General features: G+C 49.4%; 6 protein-coding genes across 6 annotated transcripts; 5 read left to right on the top strand and 1 right to left on the bottom strand.

The window, feature by feature from the left end:
* The first annotated feature begins 328 nt into the window (after positions 1 to 328).
* On the top strand, positions 329 to 1,504 carry EI90DRAFT_3064844 (uncharacterized protein). Its single transcript, XM_039060829.1, has 2 exons — positions 329 to 427; positions 505 to 1,504. Exons 1-2 carry the CDS (start codon positions 368 to 370, stop codon positions 1,108 to 1,110), a joined length of 666 nt encoding a protein of 221 aa, XP_038914382.1. The 5' UTR covers positions 329 to 367; the 3' UTR covers positions 1,111 to 1,504.
* Positions 1,505 to 1,557: 53 nt separating this feature from the next.
* EI90DRAFT_3146126 (eRF1 domain 1-domain-containing protein) lies at positions 1,558 to 3,302 on the top strand (the record flags this gene model as incomplete). Its single annotated transcript, XM_039065379.1, has 10 exons — positions 1,558 to 1,596; positions 1,649 to 1,714; positions 1,769 to 1,797; positions 1,846 to 2,228; positions 2,272 to 2,378; positions 2,428 to 2,670; positions 2,723 to 2,778; positions 2,834 to 2,950; positions 3,003 to 3,109; positions 3,166 to 3,302. 10 exons carry the CDS (start codon positions 1,558 to 1,560, stop codon positions 3,300 to 3,302), a joined length of 1,284 nt encoding a protein of 427 aa, XP_038914381.1.
* A 1,046-nt stretch (positions 3,303 to 4,348) lies between these two features.
* On the top strand, positions 4,349 to 5,880 carry EI90DRAFT_1538544 (uncharacterized protein). Its single transcript, XM_039051897.1, has 2 exons — positions 4,349 to 5,191; positions 5,243 to 5,880. Exons 1-2 carry the CDS (start codon positions 4,496 to 4,498, stop codon positions 5,690 to 5,692), a joined length of 1,146 nt encoding a protein of 381 aa, XP_038914380.1. The 5' UTR covers positions 4,349 to 4,495; the 3' UTR covers positions 5,693 to 5,880.
* Positions 5,881 to 5,913: 33 nt separating this feature from the next.
* Positions 5,914 to 7,892, bottom strand: EI90DRAFT_3064836 (uncharacterized protein). Its single transcript, XM_039060828.1, has 7 exons — positions 7,843 to 7,892; positions 7,750 to 7,782; positions 7,546 to 7,689; positions 7,427 to 7,490; positions 7,302 to 7,374; positions 7,157 to 7,250; positions 5,914 to 7,104 (listed from the first exon to the last, which is right to left on the bottom strand). The coding sequence occupies exons 4-7, from the start codon at positions 7,453 to 7,455 to the stop codon at positions 6,068 to 6,070; spliced, it is 1,233 nt and encodes a 410-aa protein (XP_038914379.1). The 5' UTR covers positions 7,456 to 7,490; positions 7,546 to 7,689; positions 7,750 to 7,782; positions 7,843 to 7,892; the 3' UTR covers positions 5,914 to 6,067.
* Positions 7,893 to 9,916: 2,024 nt separating this feature from the next.
* Positions 9,917 to 11,594, top strand: EI90DRAFT_3064833 (uncharacterized protein). Its single transcript, XM_039060827.1, has 6 exons — positions 9,917 to 10,133; positions 10,196 to 10,433; positions 10,490 to 10,850; positions 10,905 to 10,966; positions 11,031 to 11,114; positions 11,182 to 11,594. The coding sequence occupies exons 2-6, from the start codon at positions 10,228 to 10,230 to the stop codon at positions 11,312 to 11,314; spliced, it is 846 nt and encodes a 281-aa protein (XP_038914378.1). The 5' UTR covers positions 9,917 to 10,133; positions 10,196 to 10,227; the 3' UTR covers positions 11,315 to 11,594.
* Positions 11,595 to 13,347: 1,753 nt separating this feature from the next.
* EI90DRAFT_3126070 (uncharacterized protein) lies at positions 13,348 to 14,404 on the top strand (the record flags this gene model as incomplete). Its single annotated transcript, XM_039063892.1, has 5 exons — positions 13,348 to 13,517; positions 13,569 to 13,953; positions 14,007 to 14,068; positions 14,124 to 14,210; positions 14,272 to 14,404. The coding sequence occupies 5 exons, from the start codon at positions 13,348 to 13,350 to the stop codon at positions 14,402 to 14,404; spliced, it is 837 nt and encodes a 278-aa protein (XP_038914377.1).
* Positions 14,405 to 14,524: the final 120 nt, after the last annotated feature.

Genomic DNA, 14,524 nt, shown 5'->3' with positions numbered 1-14,524 from the left:
CGTGACTTGTTAGGCTTGGCGCTCTGCATTGTAGGTGTAGTGACGATCGTGATGGAGGAAAATCGTCTGGGGTTCGGGTGCGTATCTCCGGTAGAATACGTGTGCTATTTCTCACACCGACTGAAGCTCGACCCGGATGGACTAATCGTGGCTATCAGCCAGAGAATATTCATCGTTTACGCTGCTCTCAACCTCGTCCTAGTTATCACTCTCGCCGTTCTATCTGATCGCCGATTGGACACAAATTCGTTTGGATTGACCTCGGCACATGCGCATTATTTGGTATGACTGATTACACTGTCGATCTCCTGACTAACCCCCTTCTTCAGGAGGCTTCACAGTACTTGCAACGAAGGGCATCAGTACCATGCTAAGTTTGCAATGGATCAAAATCTACAAATATTGGATCACTTATCCCATCCTCTTGGTGTGCATCACCTCGTTGTAGTCTGTGTGGATTCCTTACCTGTCTACCCAGGTCCTGGTTGTCACTGCTTATTCCAGATCAGATACCTCAATAGGGCACTGATGAAATTTGACAGCAAAGTAGTCATACCCACCCAATTCGTACTGTTCAACTTCACCGCAATTACTGGAAGCGCCGTTCTTTATCGCGACTTCGAACACATAGCGTTCGAGCGGATGGTCATCTTCCTTTACGGATGTGCATCGACATTTCTTGGTGTCTTTGTTCTTGCCCGTCCCACGGAAGACCATCAGGTGGAGGAAGAAGCACATGACAGAGCTCACGTCAACATCGCTCGATCATCATCACTCCCCAGCCATCCCAGTCGATCATCTAGTTTTAACAACAATGCCGCAGCCTCTGGAGTAATCCGCTCCGAACTCGGCACGCCTGTGCGACGGGTCTCAGGAAGCGGCTCAAAACTCAGAAATCGAGCCTCATCAACTAGTATTGGTTTTTCACCTGGACAACATCTCCTCTGGGTTACAGGGAGTACTCATCCGAGTCCATCACAGAATCTTAATGGCTCCAGCATCACCCTGCCCGTCGGCAGGTCACCAGCCCCAAGACCAAGACCAAGACTTGGGTCCTCCCGAAGTCCCAGCAGGGACGGAGAGGGACGACAGAGACCCACAGAAACATAACTCAGTTTCATTGCTTCATTTTTGTGCTGCAATTTATACCTGTCTAATTATACGCAGAGGATTATAACTTAGAGCTGCAATATTTCCAATTCCATCAAGCGCATCTGAAAATAACTAGTGACGGGTGCACACAGCACTATTAGCGAGATGTAGTCATTTGCCGAAGCAGGCCTCTGGGGATAGTTGGTTTGTCATTGTCATTCCCACCAGCACTTGGCAGGAATTTAAATTTATTATTCTTCCACGTGTCCCCTTTAACATCAGTCCTGTCTTGGTGTCCTTGATGCGCGAGTGCCTCTGTATGATATTTGGTTTTTGTGGTTGCTTCGGGTTTGATCTGATCGGTCCTAGTTGTTTAATCACGACCTTAGCCGTATTGTAGCGGAGTTGTCCGAATTTATTGTCATGTTGTCATACCACATTTATCAGTTCAAGCTCAGGAAATAAATGAAACTCGTCAACAAGTGGATCGATAAAGATGGCGCGGTACATCGACCCAGCTTGGTTCCATGTCATTTATGTCTGAGGCATCTATTAGGGATACGTGACGCTGAGACCAGAAGATGATGAGGATATGTGGCACATCTACAACCTCGTCCAAGAGGTTCAGACAACCCCTATGTCCTCTGCCATAAGGCTAAACTTCGATATCGTTTAGGGGGATGATGTCCGTGCATCCGCTGTTCGGTGTGTCGTAGCTGATTCGGGGCTTTCGTGACTCTTGACGACTTGCAGTCGGGTTCAATCGACTTCAGCCACTGGTTCTGTTGAATCGCATCGAATGAAGATGATGTTAACGCTAGAAGTGACGAAAGTTACGTTTTCGCCTGCCACCTCCGCCCCTACAACGAGTGCGTCCTCTACCGCCGCAGCTGCGGCGTCATCGGGCTCAGCTGCCGAGCCAACTGCTTCCCTGCATCTTTCCGGAAGAGTGTCTGCTGAAAATAAGTATGTCAAGATGGGGTCGTTCCACACTCTAGATCTTGAGGCAAATCGCGACGTCCGTATTGCGAAACAAGAATGGGACTCGATATCATTGAATCGAGTGGAAGAGGCTTGTGTGGAAGGCAGAGGGGCAGAGGTGGGGCTATCGTTTGTGGCGAGGGTAGCTCGACTCGGTCTTTGCGGTCAATTCGCTACTCTGATCGGTCCGGTTTACAGGTACCGCCGCCATTTGCTTGCTATCGGAACATTTGACAACAGTTCGACAACGCATCGAGGTCCCGGTCCCTCGGAAGCGCATAGGGTCAGCCACGTTGCACGAGAAGGTGAGGGTTTGGTGCTTCTGGACCTCCCCGGTACTCACCACGTTCATAGGGCATGGCAAGGTTCCTCAGCACAGTTTACTCAGCACTTCTCCGTCACATTCCATACAACACCCTGAAAGTTATTGTCTTGGCAAGCCCTGGGTTCACAAAGGATACTCTCTACGATTACATATTCGCAGAGGCGACGCGCACGGCGAACAAGCAATTGTTATCGGCGAAGAACAAGTTTGTTCGAATCCACGTCAGCAACCCTCATGTTCACAGTCTTGTCGAAGTTCTGAAAAGCCCGGAGGTATGGATTGGTGCTTGGGTGGCCAGAACTCTTTGTTGATATCACTCCCCAGATTACAACTCAGCTCAAAGAAACAAAATTCGCCAGGGAAGGGATCATGCTGGACAGGTAGAGTGAAGACTCGACACCGAATGTTGAATGCTTACTTTCACTGATCCGACAGATTTTTCAAGATGCTTGAGAGAGACGAGCTACGGGCGTGGTATGGGCCCAATCATGTGTCACTTGCAACTGACCGCGGCGCAGTTGGAACCCTCCTCATATCAGATAACTTATTTAGGTAGGGATTATCATGACGCTATGTTGTACTCGCACTCACCCTCCGCGCTCAGAGCGAGCGATCCAAAACAGCGCAAGCGATTTGTGGAGATGGTGGAAGCTGTCCGAGAGAAGGGAGGTGAAGTCCTGATTTTCTCAAGCATGCATGAGTCCGGGGAACGTAAGTGGATCAATATCGGATGGGGGACTGTGGATAATTTATTTTGTTTTCCTCAGAATTAAATCAATTATCTGGGATTGCGGCCATTTTGACGTTCCCCCTAGACGTTGAAATCGTGGAGGAAGAAGAAAGAATAGCCAAGGAGGAAGCAGAGAAAGAAAATGCGGAAAGGATGCTCCCCAATGATGCCTAAGCTCCTGGTGCATGGTTACAATCGCGTTGATTCAAAGTTCGATCTCATACCGGACTCCTGTGTGAAGCTGTGAATGCCAACTCTCTTGGATCCTATGCACTAGTTCTTTCGCTCAGTTACATGCTCTCTAAAACCGCAAATGTGTATGTGCTAGAAAGGATGACTGATTACCAACTCGGGCGGACAATGACCCAACAGCATCACAAAGGGAGAAGCCGCATGTATCATGAGTGGTGAGCGCCTAATAGGGGTGTGCATTGCACGATTAGGGGTTCATTTGAAAACAACAGAAATGCGGAAATAACGGGGACGCGAAACAAGGAGGTGGCGGTGCTGTCGCAAGGTTTGCCACAATTCGTTCTGGTTGCCGAGGTCGCGAGCACAACGCCGTGTACGAGGGAATCCAGATACCATGCCACACTGTTCAATCTATTCTTTTTTGTTTTGAGGCATATATAACGTCGATTATTCCACGATGGTGACTTTAGCACTTGAGTCATACCTCAGGTCTGCTCTCTTCTCTGACTTCCGGAAAGTCTACCCATATTCTATATTAGCGACTTAATTGTAAGCGATCCGTTCCATCATCGTGCGCGGTGGGCTAAACATGGATTGTAGCAAAACACTAATACATTGTACCATATAATGTTTAACTATATTGAAGACTTCACTCGTGCTGTGCGCGATCTTGAAGCTATTGCTACGAGAATATCTGATTACCTTAATACCGCACATGGCGACCTACTTCCTCTCCTTCAAAATCAACCAGGATTCCCATCCCATCACCGCAAAGCCACACTTGCTGCAGCCTGGAAGCATGCGAAGCAGCTTCATGACGGTCTCTGTGGTGCTGCGAAGAAGATTCAAGACCTCCAGCTTAAAATGGGTGCACGCGTAAACATGTTGCACAACGCCCTTGCGCCCATCAATATTCTTGTTCCCGATGTCATCGCACTCATATTTGAATTTGTGATTGAAGATGAAGGACATGGTGATTTTGCACTTTCTACTCCATTGGTACTGTCCCACGTGTGTTCAAAGTGGCGACATGTCATCCACTCGCACGCATTCCTGTGGTCAGTTCAGGTTCAAGTCTCCGAGCGCACTCTCGACATGGCCATGCGGCACGTTTCCTTATCTCGAAACAACCACTTGCGTCACCTCCTCCTTGATCACCAGCCGGTGGTCCCACCATGGCTACGGGATGGAACGCTACAAGCCCATGTAGAAAAGCTCACTGTGAATGGCTTTGGACCCATGGAGGAGGCACTGCTGTTCGGTGGCTCGTTCCCCGGCTTTATATGCTGCGTCTCATAAACGAAAGTTCCCCTCCCTCGAAGCTTGTCTTTGGTTCAAATCGATTCGCTCTTCCACCAACTACCCATCTCCGCCTCGATGACCTTGACGCCCCTGAACTTGATTGCCTTGACCTCACTCAGATAGCTATCTCTAGCTATGGTCCTACCGGATTGGTTCTTACCCATATAGACGTCAATCGAGCATCATGGGGACCAGATGCGTGGGCAACTTTGTTCGTAGAATGTGGAAACTTGGAGGTAGCGAGATTTACAAAGGTAGAAATGGAGATTGGAGCGATCCATCCACGACAACAGCCCGGTCAGCTTCGCTATTTAAGACTGTTGCAACTCGACAGCTGCGACTCCGTATCCGTTTCGTGCGCTTTAGACATGGTGAATGCTCCAAATTTGGAGTGCCTCATCATTCGCGCTGGCGAGAAAAATGGATATTATGGAGGAGAGACGGCTGTGTGGCGTCAAATCGTAGACGATGCGATTTTAAAGGCGTCGTTGAACAGAACACCGTGGACTGAGGATTACTTGTTGCGAGATACGTTGTGGCCGCACACGAGGCCCAGGTTCACTGCCTTTGTGAGTGTGATGTGATCTCTGTGGTGTATATTTATTGATTTATCTCCTTAGCTGGGCCGCTCGAATCGCATCACCGACCTATTGCTCATTGGCCACGTCGATGTCATGGATAATTTCCTGGAATGCCTCATTGGGATGCCTAGAAATGAAGCATTGACACATCTGAAGGTAGCGTTTTTCGGTGTATCGGTCAAGCCAGTAAACCACTCCATGTTCTACATCAAACGATTTATATACCACCGCCACTTCAACCATGGCCTCCGTCCTGTTAATTTATGTCTCTATGGATGTGGAGATCCGGATCGAATATTTTTTGCCGCAATGTGCAACACGGTACATCTTGGACGATGCTTGTGCGAGACGGAACCGGAACTAACTGACGAAGAACCTGGAGAGTACGAGACTTATGTTAAAGTGTGTGACGATAGCCAAACCTTTTTCATTGCGATTGGGCTGATTAAGTATGATATCCCTGAAACAGGGTCCCGATGGAGTTTATGATACCCCTCAGCTGCGTGCATCACTGAGCGCCATCGAGGCTATGATGCATAGAGGCAGTGCATCAGTTTCGCAGCCAATAAACCTAACGGCTCTGACTCAAAATCAAGATGGAGGTGGCGGCCAAATGTTCCCAATGTTTCCTTGATGGCTTAGCAGGGACAAGGCTGATCGTGTGGTGATTGGATAATTCAGACTGGTGACTGTGGAGTTCATTCCCTCAACGACTGCATGGCTGGTCCTTAAGTATTGTAGCATGATTAATTAATACCCGCATAAATCCTGAATCAAAATGAAAAGCGGAGCATAATCGGCGAATCGGTGTAACATAATGAGTGACAAGATTCCGATAGATTGATTCAAAATGAGGACGGTACATCAGACGCCTTTATCCACCATGATTCTCTCCCTCCGACCTAACAGGGCAATTATCACGAGCTTCAATGCCCGGTTCACTTCGCGTCTTCGTATTCCTGTCTTTCTCCAAACGGAACGAAGCACCAGAAACAAGGCCCACATGAACGTTGCATCCAGAACGATCCGCCTCGTCAGGGATCGTAATGTGTTGCCACGCATTTTGGGAGGTGGGGTGAGGAGAATGAGTAAGAGATATTGAAGTTTCGAGAAGATCTTCGAGAGTGGAACGAGGATAACAGACCAGAGACCCATCTCGCTTGGGTCCCAGTGTAGCGAGGCGGATAGATTATGGTGGTTGATTTGATTTCCAACAGGAGATGGACTGCCTGGCAAGAGAGATGTATTGGAATGTGAACCTTCAAGGGTGTCCACACGCTCCCGAAGAGCAGCAAGGGATGACTGAACTGACTCCACGGCCCGCTCAAGCTGTGGTCGCGCAGAACTGGGTCGACGCATACCAAGCGGTGTCCGTGGACCAGTTCCGGGATGTTGGAGCGGGGCCCGAAACGAGTAGGGTTGGATGTGCTGCTGAGGGTGGACAGGCACATATGAATTGGTATTCGTTGTTGGGAAAGATGACGGAATGCTAGGTGTTCCGGTTCCAACCGATTCCTCCGGAACTGTGGGTGAAAACGCGGAAGGGGTAGAGTATCGAGGAAGAGGTTGCTGTATCGGGAAATTGGCGCCGACGTTCGGTGGTGGGATGGCTGGGGAGTATGAAACGGGCATACCGCTTGACATGCCTCCTAAGGGAGTGCGGTATCGTTGTTGGGAGGAGATAGCAGACGTCGGGCGGGGGAGACCAATGGGTTTGGGGCCATCTTCTGAGACATTCCCATCCTCTTCGGATGATTCTTGAGGGATGGATCTCCAGGTAGACTGTGCGTCGTCGCGAGGGTATTGCGGCATAAATTGGTGGCGAATGACTTGTTCCTCTTCATCGTCGGACTCTGACCCTGCCGAAGAAGAAGACTCACGTTCCTGAGCTGAAGTGCGAGCTAATGGAATCCAGTTCGATGTTTGGTCGTGATGAAGGTTCGAAATACACACCGCTGATGACAAGATTGGAAGGATCCCCACTGAAGGACGCCAGCTCATTGCTGAGATCCCGGGCTGTCGTGGACTCGGGGTACTTTCTCAAGATCTGTTTCTCGGCGTTACGACATGGAAACTATCGTCAGGAGGATGCGCTGACCTTTTGAAGAGTCTCGACGTAGTGCCACTTTGCCTCAGCAGAACCGAGATCCTTTTGTCTGGCCCAAGCATCCCTGAAGCAGAGCTAAGGTGGCAGAACGCGCAGGACTCAACGCTGCTGCTCACCACTTGGCTCGTCCGAGCATATCCCACATGCCTGGTCGAGATTGCTTTACATTCCCAACCGTAGCTGGAAAAACATTCCAATGAGCATGCTGAAAATAATGTGCATATCGGGGACCAACCTTGTTTATACAGACTACAGCGCTCCCCGCGGAACCATGCTTAGATGGTGCCAGTACACTTATGCATCTCCACGATGACTCACTCACCTGTACAGTGCCAGTTTCTCTTCATAGCCAGTTTGGATGGGGCCAGTTTTCGGTAGGCTACATTATGAAATATAGGAATGAGACTCCCTGTCATGAATCAGCCCAGAAACATCTAACCCCTGCACGATTTCGACAGCCCGGTCAAATTGTCTGAGTACGAACGGAAGGTCAGCTTCAAGTACGAATGATGGTCCAGAAGAATGCCCATACGCATCTATAAGTCTATTGGAATCCATATGTTAAGCCCTGCGTACCTCAACGGTAGGCTGAGCAAGTCGCTGTAGGGCTAAAATGAAGCGCTTGGTTCGCACGGAACTTCCCTTTCCGACGGTCTTGCTCCGGACCGTCGCGTCGGGGTTGGTCGGTTTGTCTGCAAGGGCGTTTTCTCGTTTACTCGGTGTGGTTCGGGTCCGCGCTCCACTCTCAGTATTATGAGCATGTCCCGCGGAGGCTGGTCGTGCACTGAGCAGCGATGCGGACCCTGACAATGCCGCCCAGTATCATTCAAATATATTGTTGCTGACTTATTCATCACACCAGTAATCCGTGCCTCGACGCTCTCTGTTCGTGCCAAGGCATCCAGTAACCCAACACTTGGTGGCTTGGAACCAAGACCCGCGCCGTTGGCTCCAGTATCACTGTATGCCGTTTTGGAAGTTAACTTGTTCCCAGTCAATGGGATCATAATTGTACCCTACCCTTGGCCTCTTTTCAGGGAATTCCAGCAGTTCGATATGCCAGCAGAGTGCTCGTTGGCAGAACATCGTGACATTCTGGGCTCGAGCAACCAGCTCTTCTCGCTAGCATTATGTCTCGTATGGCTTCACTGTGCCAGCGACACATTCTAAGCACACGAATACTGCCAGTTACCGTGAAAATTGGCTTTACCAAATTATCTTTGGATCTAGTCGATTCGTAGCTGTAAATCGATGTTTGCGTTACGAATGGGGTATCACTTCAGTGTGGACGGGCGCCCCCTTGCGTGATATTCGAACACCGTGCTTCTTCATGCTCGGCACCCTGATCTCTTTTTGTAGCGTTCATGCCTTGGTGGCGCTTCTGTTAGAACATTCTGTACATGATCCACTCTTGGAAGTGCTGTTATTCCATGGTTATCACTTGTTCGTTTCTTGTGGCACGAGTCCATCCCACCTCATGGCTGCTTTTTCGGACGTGAACTTGTTAGCGATTGCTGTACTAATGAATCACGAGGACCTCCAACCATCGCACTTTCGCACAGTGTGAATAAGTTGTGCTCTCGGCGGGGCTGATCCGATCATGCCCGACTGGTACAAGGCTTCCTCGAGCTTCGTCGATCTTACGGACATGAATGAACTTCCCGCTTACAACATACGTACAGCGGGGTATCTCTTTCACACCTGCAATTGATGGGATCAACGTTGAAGCACATTTACAAATGCCCGCTTGATTGTTGTTCCACGGACGGCCCCAACTGGAACGGGCTATCGCGGGAGAGAGCGCGTTATCAGAGCAAAGTGGACGAATGCCATTCAAAGGCCATTGGGCTTGAGTCCAAACGCCCAGTGTGAATCGGCAATTACCATGGCTCCAACCTGCAATCTCGTCTTACCCAATAAAACACGCGCACCCGTTGACATGTGGCACCACAAACAAGACCCCTTACTAATTCTAACGTACTCCTAAAGATAAGCCAATTGATGAACAATGCCTAATACACCGCAGGTTCTAAGGCTCTTCTCTGCTAAGCGCGCGGGGTTTTATATCCTTTTACAGTCATCTTAAACATTGTGCTACACGTCAGGAGGCTCCACATCCAACCTTTGTCATATGTTACTTCCTTCAGGTTGCCCGGCTGTTGCTTCTGGTGGTTTTGGTGCCAAGCGACCTAGTGTCTAGCTTCAATCGTCGAATGAAGGATAGACTTGCAAACTCCTTAGTATTTCCAGCCGGGTTCGGGAGAACCCCGTCCTGACAATCGTCGCTTCTCAGGAACACCACGGTGAGTTGTTAGTACATACGACGCTATAGTAGTAGATGAACGAAATAAGCCACCTAACCCTCAGCCCCTGTCTAATTCGCTGTGCTGTCCCTTAGCCTAAGATAGAGATTCGAGTCAGCGCCATTGTATGACATCCAATGCGACCGGATTACATAATCCCGCTTCGCTTGACAGTGAGAGGCAGTGACACAAATGTGTAATCAATGGCGGTGAAAGGGTTGGGCGTCTACTGCCCCCTGTTGACATTAATATACACCCCCTGTGCTGCGAGTTTGGACATGAAGTATTGTTCAGTCCGGGCCTGTCAAATCTTACGCCATGAGCAAGAATTCACTCAAGGCGATGCACTCATTAAGCCAGAGAATCATATCGCAGTTGCGCAAAGCGCGGCATTGAGCTCCACTGGGTGTGGGTGTCCGCGGCACACTCCAGCCTCCTGATCTATATAAATGTCTGGATCTCGACAAACGGGGTGGTCCACTGTCGAACTCTCTTACTCGTTGCTCTTCCGCCTTGTTAGGTATCATCTGCACGATGACTCACATGGTTTCCCTCACTAATTATCCTCTGCGATGAACAAAGACAATACGCTCGCCGTCCAAAACACTGCAAGAATGTCAAATCAAGCGAATTATCGGCCTCCAGTTGGACAATTTCTAGCTGCCCCTGGAGGACATCTCCCTTACCCAGCGCCGGGCCAATTTGTAACACCACTGATCCCCGAACTTGTCCACAATCCATTTGTGGCCCCAACATTTGTCCCTAACGGACAACCCTATCGACCGATAAATTTCATTCAACCTGGGGCAAATATAAACGGGTATGCAGAAACAAAAAGGTTTGACGTGTAGGCATGTCACCTCATTTATTGTCCAGATTCCTGCCCCAGTGGGGGATAGTCAATCCACCGATTCCTGCACCTCTCCCGAAACCGGAAATACACTCCGTGGAACTGAACCCCGTTTTGGATGCACCTGTTGAGACGCAGTGGAAACGCAAGTTGCGGAGGGAGACCAACATCTACTACGACATTCGGGATAGCCCTCGCCGCGCCCTTCTTGACACCCGCCCCGCTCGAGAATTTGCGAATAGGGAAGACCTGAGGGGCCCAGCCACCTATCCCTACTGCACCAGACTCAAGATCATTATCAAAAATCTCCCTTGGGAGATCAACGTTGAAAGTGAAAATGCTACGACCATGATTACCGTTGAAGATGTCCTCCAAGCGGTGCATGATGTACGTTTTACTGTTGTTCCGTGGAAGCCACGCTCAGCCTTAACCTTGGTTTAGGCCCTTCATATGAATGTGACCCGTCCAGAATGGTTGATATTGACAGATGAGAGGCGGGAAAGGTACGCATTTGCTCTCTGGCTGAGCCTACTTGTCTGGGGTACTGACTCCTATCCCTTAAATTAGGATTATTTCTCAGGGACGCCGTAATTGTGAGGCCGCGGCTCACAAGCTGAGGAAGCCCCGACGCGAACAGGAGGGTATAAAGCGGTATGTAATCGTCAATTTTGATGCATTAGTGACAAACGGCTCATTCTGCCATTCTGAACGTTGACAGAATCGATTGGCTCCTCGGTGAACACATAATGAGAGGCTTACGAAAGGACGATGAGTTTATTGCGGAACGTATTGATGATCCTGCTGAGCGGGAGAGGACTTGGGTTTTGGCCACCGGTCCCAAAGAAGTATGACAGGAAATATGCTGGACTTCCCCGCATTACATCCTTTCAGTCTCCAAGATGCCTAGTTCGAACTCTTGGGGTTCTGGTGCTGACATCAACATGAATGCGAACGGACACAATGACAGTTTTGTGGGCCTGTGACAGATCGTTAATGACTCGCTGATATAATGAATTTACGAACTTATAATAATCATTTAATGCCTGTGTTTTCACTTTACGTTTGGGCCACAGTTATCGCCAATGTGGCCAGGGCCACAGACAGTAAACACTGTACCCACTTGACGTGGCTCCAAGCCTAGAACCCCATCCCTTGTAGAGAACTTTAGAACCCACCATCGAGCAGCCGTGCAGAATGGAGTAAAAGTATATATGTATAATGAACGGCGTTCCAGATAAGGCAACGCGTCTCCCAGCGGGTCATTCGTAGCACAGATGCAAGATAGAAGCGGGAAATATAACTAGTGATTTGGGGTTACTGTCCGTGCGCATATATACAAAGGAATGAACAGAGAGGAAAATCTACATAAGGTAACTCCCGTGCGCGCTTCGCGCTTAGCAAAATCCTCCACATACGCCCCGGGTATCTCCGGTGACTCGCATCAATTTCCAACAATGTTTGGTTTGCAGCTTGCAAGGGATTTAGATGTACATTGTAAATACAGTTGATCTCCCTAACATGTGACTTGATGTATGCAATAGACAGTCTCGTGTTGCCACGTCGAAGGGATCCTCTCGTGGTGCACCCTCAACCTCTTGTGCAACAGAGTTCCATGCAAGTCCGGCTGTATCTGGCGCCGGCTGTCCACTATCCGGTCGTGGTTCTGTTCATCTTTCTGGGAAATGCGCAGGCCTTACTGACAGGGGCATTCCTCTGGGTCGGCTTCTGGCACTGGAAGTGACCGCGCTTTTTCCGTCACGCCAAGCTTCCAAAAGGCACTGCTGCGGACATTGTGATTTTTACATTACCGCCAGCGCTTTGAAAAGTCTCTTGACTGTGTATCCCCCACATCCGCAGGAAAACGACATCATGATTGAACGAGACATAGGATCGAGAACGGCACAACAAATCCGACCAGCCCTTCGTGCAAAGATGACCTTTTCAAGCCCAGTTCATTCTCCGTCTTCTCGCATCCTGTAATTCATGGTTCAGGCTGTGCTCGGTCTCATCCGTCTATAACCGTCTTTCTGTCGCCACTTGCATACCTAATAGTACTGCCCAAATACTGTCCAAACACGCAGCCGTACCGGATTTATTTGAGCGCAATTCAGTTGTAATATCTCAGCTAACACATGTTGATTGATTGGGCTCGTTTGATTTTGATATTCCTTGTTGCACCTTCCCGCTTGGGGTTCTTCAACGGGCCTGCCCGTCGCGTATGTACGACTCGAAGGGTCGTCACTCTGGAGGTCGTCTCTCACATGATGATGACCTGGGAATGTGTGGATTGACATTCACAATACTGTGTCCTCTGTGCCGATTCTGGAGGTCAGCCATCTGGATTGATCCTTTGACGCGCGGGGGGCCCTGATATACGGGGCGTATACCTGTAATAGGAACCTGAGAAAGAATTCAGATCAACTATATAGTTATGCCTTCTTTCCAACACGTTGCGTTCAGTGTTTGTCACAGACCTCTGTATGTGACTTCTAACACGCCCCTCCAATTGAGAAAGTATTCCAGATGACAGATACCAAAGCCTTAAATGGAAGCGCCACTCTATGGCGCTGGAGTCTAGTGGGCGCTTTCATAGTACCATGAAGCATCCGATTTTTCCCTGCGTTCCGACAGACGTGAGAATAATCACGAGCCAATTGGAGTTGCGTGCCGTATATATTCCCATTTGAGGTCCATAAGGTTCTCTGGCGTACTGTGCTTATCACCCATCCCTGAGGTGGTGCAGTCCACGGCCCCTCGCGCTGGGCATAAATTCTGCTGTTAGCGACACATTTGCAAACCCTCCTGTTTGTACGTCTCCACAAATGGTCGACGTGCCTATGACTCACCTGGTACATGCTGCCTCTACGCACCGAAAAGGCTTTTAATGGCATATTGGGCTCAAGCAGTCCCTCTTCCCGGGCAGGTCTTGGCTGCACCTTACGGACTCGTTCCGGCGCCTGTTCTCAATCCTGCGTATGCAGCGCCAGCAAATCCTCCTAATGTACAAGCGTATCACCAGATACCTTTAGTCCCCGCTAGCAACCCTCCAAACCGGTTTGTCTCGCAGTGCGTTGGTGTAGAATCCCTAACTTACGGATGCCCCAGCGTTTACCCTCAGTGGTGGGTGCCCAATGGAGGAAACCCGGCGCTCCGTTGGGCTGCTTTACCCTACGCGAATGGGGGGACGGAAAACCGGCCATATTCCTTACATCATGTCCTTGACCCGGCACATCAGTCGCGCGGGCACCGCAAGCAATCTCCTGATGTCACCATTCACTACGATATCCGCGAATATCCCCAATATGCGTCTCTGAACACCCGACCCCGGCGAATGGCTTTAGGTGATGAGTATTTAAGAGCCGATGCTACATATCCGCCCTGCGCCAGTATGAAGATTATCAGCAAGAAGTTCCCTTGGGAAATTGACGTAGAATACCCGAAAAGCTCTGCGGCAGTGACCATCGGGGATGTCCTTCAAGCAGTACATGAAGTGCGGTCCGCTAGCCTGTCGTCTATACCCATGTGTTTATTCCATTATTATAGGCCCTCCATGTGAGTGCCACCCAGCTTGAGTGGCAGGACTTAACAGAGGATTTTCGTCGGAGGTTTGCTTTCGCCTTCAACGCGGTTGTTTGGTAATTGAAGTTCATCTATAATTAGAGTCGGGGAACAAGCACGTCAGAACTGCGACGCCACCCTTAAACTTAACTTGAGGAAGGCTCGATTTACGGATGAAGGGGTCAAAAGGTAGCCAGTTCTTCCCTCAACTTTGCTGCCCCATTTCATTGACTCTTCAATACTTTCTCAGGGTTGATTGGCTCGTTGATCGCCACATAATGAAAGGCCTCAAGAAAGATGAAAGATTCATCAGGGAATGTGTCAAGGATCCTTCGATGAGAGAGAGGACATGGGTTTTAGTCACTAGTTCTAATGACTCCTAAGGATCCGTCGCGTGCATTATATCACTGCAAGATGATGTGTGTTTTCAGTTTTGAGATCAGTGTTCTATTGTGGACTTGCGTGGATCCAGAACCATGCAATACTGTGCGCATGAATTTGCA

The sequence above is a fragment of the Cantharellus anzutake genome (genome assembly GCF_015039405.1).
Source record: "Cantharellus anzutake strain C23 chromosome Unknown EI90scaffold_35, whole genome shotgun sequence".
In the NCBI taxonomy this organism is placed as follows: domain Eukaryota; kingdom Fungi; phylum Basidiomycota; class Agaricomycetes; order Cantharellales; family Hydnaceae; genus Cantharellus; species Cantharellus anzutake.
This window is presented reverse-complemented; position numbering and strand designations above follow the sequence as displayed.